The sequence below is a fragment of the Lissotriton vulgaris genome, chromosome 8 (assembly GCF_964263255.1).
Source record: "Lissotriton vulgaris chromosome 8, aLisVul1.2, whole genome shotgun sequence".
NCBI classification, from domain to species: Eukaryota; Metazoa; Chordata; class Amphibia; order Caudata; family Salamandridae; genus Lissotriton; species Lissotriton vulgaris.
In genome coordinates, this window is record NC_141696.1 from 943,495,221 (window position 1) to 943,500,318 (window position 5,098).

Below are 5,098 nucleotides of genomic sequence, written 5' to 3' on the forward strand. Positions count from 1 at the left end.
CTGGAAGCCCCCCAAACAGCACCCCAAACACAGGCAAGTGAGCAAAAACGCAAAAAACATTTCACCATGGATTTGGTCCAAAACACTTGATTCCGATATTAGACCTTCCGAGCTATGCCCCCAGACCCCTGCAGCCACCCACAAAACAGCAGAACACCCCCAAACAGGCAAAAAGCAAAAATGGGCCTACTACCTTCAATTCAGTCCAAATACGCTGTGCAGCTAGGCCCTAACTCCCCTTTTCCACCCTGGATTTCCTGAAAAACAAATGCAATCAACATTAGACTGTGCCAGCAGTGCTCCCAGACCCCCCGACCCAGCACCGCAAATCTAGAACACCCCCAAAGAAACCCCCAAAAACCTGCAATACTGGTATATTCAAAACATGGCAAATTGCACAAAAATTTCAAACAGCAATTGGTTTCAACCGAGACAGACAGCCATTGCTGTCCACTGCATGCCATCTTCTCATTATTCATTACATGTTCTACTTTTTGTCCGCAACTTCTTTGGAAAGTGAGGGCCCACAGGGCAGCCTCTCCTTTAAATTTTTGAAGTAGGTCTGTCAACAATCAGTAAGCATGTAGTCAGTCAATTATTTCAGTCCTACTTGAGGGGACTCATCTACGAAGACAAAGTTTGTTTTTTCTCCATAATCTATCCATCTGCCTTGAGGGAAATAGATAGGGGGAGTCTGGAGGAGGAGAATAGAGGAGCATGATTGAGTTGTGAACTTGTGAATATCTCAATGCAGACTGCGGCACCTTCAAATCAATAAGGAAAATAAGATGAAGACCGTGCTGATGATGGACTTATTGTGATTAGGTGATTAGAGTTTTGTTGTGGTAAGAGTAGCAAAACAAAGAAAGACACACAGGAATAAAAGTGAATAAGTACGGAAAAAAGGAAGTAATTTTCAGGTCTCAGTGTCAGGCAAGCAAAGCTTGTCCTCCAAGTCTACGAATTGAGACGGGAGTAGGTCTGGTGACCGAGAAGAACTTCCGTCAGCGTCACCTAAGTCGTTGTCCTCTTCTTCCTGCGCGCATTCACGTATTTTGTAATCGGGTGGTATGAAGTGCTGATTCATCTTGATTATTGTTAACCTTTCCACATTTTTGGGCAAAAGGTGGGCCCTTTTTGAAGTAACAATGGCACCAGCAGCACTGAAAACACGTTCAGAAGACACGCTTGCAAGTGGGCAAGACAAATAATTTAGAGCCAGGTTGGTGATCAGTCGCCATTCAGAGCTTTCTGTATACCAATATCCCAATGGGTTCTCATTATGACAGACCTCTGTTGGATCATCCAGATATGCCTCAAGGTTCCCCAGGGTTGATCTACTTTGCGTACCATCTGCAACCTTTTCATCAGTGGACTGAGCTAACCCTTGCTGAGTTAGCCAATCACCTTCCGACAATATTTGTTTGCGGCCTGGTGCAGGTGAGGATGATGATATGGTTGCTGGTGTCGTTAATGGCTGTGAGGGAAAGTGACTCCCTTCGGCCACGGATTGAGATGTGGAACTTGATGCCGGATAGCCTGCTGATTCAGTTGTACTTGTGCTGCCTCCTTGAAGGTTCTGCCGCTCTCTTTCGAACCGAGTGGCTGACACAGCTAGCCAATGTTTGTACTTTGAAACATCTGCTTCATCAAAAGGAATGAATGCTTTGCTAGCCACTGCCTTTTTGTACCGTGGATCAAGAATAGTGGCACAAATGTAATGTTGTTCTGTATGTATCTTTTTAAGCCTTTCATTGTCAAGTAGGCGCCTTAATAACTTCTCCGCCAAATCATATGCTTCTCGCTTTTCACCATCATCTCGGAACGTTGAACACACCTCCTTCAGTTGGTGCTCTAGCATGCGCAACAATGGGATAGCTTTGCTCAAAGAACAGTCCTCCCTGCTGACTTCAGGCATGAAGAGCTCAAAAGGACGAAGCATGTCTGTCAGGCTTGCAATTAGCTTCCATTCCTCCAACTCTAGCCTCATGTCTTTATGAGTAGAAGTTTAAAGACAAACTCATGTATTACCTCCCACTGCTCAGACAGACGCTCAAGCATGTAAAAGGTTGAGTTCCAACGTGTTGCCACCTCCTGGATGAGTCCTTTGACTGGCAGTTTACGTTCATAGTGAAGGCTCCTCAGCTGCTTCCGGGCCTTAAAAGAATGGCTGAAATGTGTGCAGATTCTTTGGCAGATGGTCATTAATTTGACGACTGGCGCTTCTGTTTTCAAGAAGGCTTGCACTACGATGTTACTACTGTGCGCCAAACAAGGCACTCTGAAATAGCCACCGTGCTCCATGGCCTTAACTATATTACTGCCATTATCTGTGGAAACATAAACCACTATGCGATTTCTTGGATGCAGCCATTTATTTATTTATGTATTTACTTAGGCTTATATCGCGCACAGCTACCCACAATGGGTTTCCCGGCGCCAGGGATAGACTGTAGAAGAAGGAGGGAGTATCACCTTGGCTTAGGCCACAGCCGACTATTGGTTACGCTTAGTAAAAAGCAGAGTCTTCAGAGCCTTACGGAAGCAGAGTAAGTTGGTCTCAGATTTTAGTGCCAATGGGAGGGAGTTCCACTGTTTAGGACCAAGAGTCGAAAAGGAGCGGCCTCCCATTTTTGTCAGCTTCCATCTTGGTACTGTGAAATTACCAGTGTCCGTTGACCTTAGTGAGCGCAGGGGTCTGTAGGGTTTTACCAGCCCCTGAATATATGCTGGGGCACTGCCCTGCTTGGCCTTGAACATGTAGCAGAGTGCCTTGAATTTAACGTGTTCAGCCATTCATTGACCTTCCTGTTAAACTCCTCCAAAAGGTTAGGTGCAGTGTGAGATTTCTCCATGCCAAACATGCCTACTGTTGCATGTTTGCGAGTAGCTTGAAAAACTTCCTCTGTGTCAACATCTTTGTGTTTTAACTGTTTTTCGACTCCTGCAAAAGAGACCCAATGTGCAGTGATGCACATGTAATCAAGTGCTTGGCAACTGGTCCACATGTCTGTTGTCATGTGGATAGTGTGAACAGCACTCTTCAGAATAGCTGTGCCAATCACCTCCAGAACATCTTGATGTAGTGCTGGAACAGCAACCCTTGCAAAATAGAACCTGCTAGGAACCTTCCATTTAGGGCAGACTGTTGCCACCAATCCACGAAAACCCACCCCTTCCACGAAAGAGAAAGGGAGAAGGTCCAGCGCTAGCATTTTAGCCAGCTTGGCATTATACAGACGCACCGTTGGGTGGTTGCGTTCAAATGGCGGTTCCGACCAAAACATGCTGGTAATGGTGGGCTGGACCATTTTACGTGATGATGATGATGATGAGGATGATGCAGACTTCAAACCAGTTAGGCTCAGTGATTTAGTTTTTGGCATTGGTGTCTGTCCCAGACTCTTAGTGTGCCTCATACATGTTGCAGGGGTAGAGGGTGTGGGCGCTACCACTGCAGTGCTGCTGCCAGGGATACTGGGTGTACCAGAAAAAATGGCTGTTGCTTCTTCACTTCCCGACTGCACGATCAGCCTCTCATCATCATCAGTTGCAATATCAAGGGATACCTTTGGATTTGTTTTGGCTTCCTCGATGTCACTTAGGTGCTTATACCACTGGATAGGGTGGTATTGTTTGAGATGACCTCTCTGGCCTCCGGTACCATAGTTGGTACCAAGTTTACCCCGACTAACTAATACTTTACAAATCGAACAAACGATCATGTTTTCCGCCTTTTTGCTAACAGTAAAGAAGTCCCAAACTGGGGACTGGAGATGTCTGCTGGTGGTGGAGGAGCTACTTTGACTTTCAATGCCAGATGAAGTGGAGGATAGGTGTGGCTGAATTTGTTTCTGTAGTTGACTTACAGCACCACTACTTGAGGTAATGGAGGTCGAGCTGGATGGAGGTCCATGCCGGCTCTTCTGACGGGAAAATATGGAAGCTGTAGGTCGTTTTGGTGTTGTAGTTAACCGCGTTGGTGGTGGTACCAGTGCCACGCCGCCCACATGATCATCCTGCTCAGCAGCCATTTGGGATAGGGTGAAAATGTTAGTCTGCTGCATGCCCGCTGGGGCTGCAGTGACGTCTGTGATGACTGGGTCGTCATCAGACTGTTCATCAGCAGCACAATACACCTGAGGTTCTGTGACAATTGTAAGTGGTGTTTTTCGACTCGCACGAATAAGGTCGAGTCTGGTATCTATGAACCGCAAATGACGAGTTTAGTAAGTGTGCGCAGTTTCGCTGCGCTAACTTAAACCGTTCGTTTGTTATGTGGGTTTTTCATCTGTACCCACGGGTTCCATCTTAGATACGGCATCCATTTTGTCTCTTGCCCTAAAGTAGCCAGCGAACGGACGCTGTCCGCTTCGCGACCCTGGGACTCCCAAGATATTTGCGGAAGACATATGTCCTTTGTAAGTGTCTTTATGACGAGGGGGATGATACTGTAAGGCAGATGGCCCCGCTCGAGGCTCATCTTGCCGTGCCGGTTTATTGTCTCAGCCATGCATCTCATTAGGCACGTCCCTTTGATGCCTGTATCTCGTGTTTCCCGATACCTCCCCTTTTACACCCTTTCCGATCTCCCCACTGTCTCCATCTTCCTCTGCACCTGTCTTTGTTCCTATTTTGATCTGTTTTACTGCCGATTGGAACGCACTAATGTTGGGAAGATGGGTTTTTACAGTTGGGAACCGCCAAATGTTTCCGCACTTATGTTCCGGACCTTGTGTGTATCAAAGTGACCAAAACGACCCCTCTGGGGGATGATTGTGGGAACCAGGTTGTAAACCTTTGTGTATCATGTTGTCCTATGGGTAAATTCTGTATAAAAGGAGCGATCCACAGAACCAATTTGAAGCAGTCTCCCCAAGTTGCACGTGTTGTACTTGTCGTGACTTCTGTGTTCCCTGCAGTAAATAAACCTTGAATCTTTGACGCCGAAGGAAGTGTCCCGTGTCTCTGTCATTCGTACGCCGGAGCAGGTTACCCACGAAGGTTTCAGGTGTTGTGCCCTGGCACCGCTGGGTCTTAAAGAACCCAGTCCTTCAGTTGGCGCCCAACGTAGGGCTGCATCAGTGGTACCGGTCCA

At 46.9% G+C, this 5,098-nt stretch overlaps 1 protein-coding gene across 1 annotated transcript; it reads right to left on the bottom strand.

Annotated features, from left to right (window-relative positions):
• Positions 1–916: 916 nt before the first annotated feature.
• LOC147698172 (zinc finger BED domain-containing protein 6-like) lies at positions 917–1,990 on the bottom strand. Its single transcript, XM_086936194.1, has one exon. It carries the CDS (start codon positions 1,988–1,990, stop codon positions 917–919), a length of 1,074 nt encoding a protein of 357 aa, XP_086792320.1.
• Positions 1,991–5,098: the final 3,108 nt, after the last annotated feature.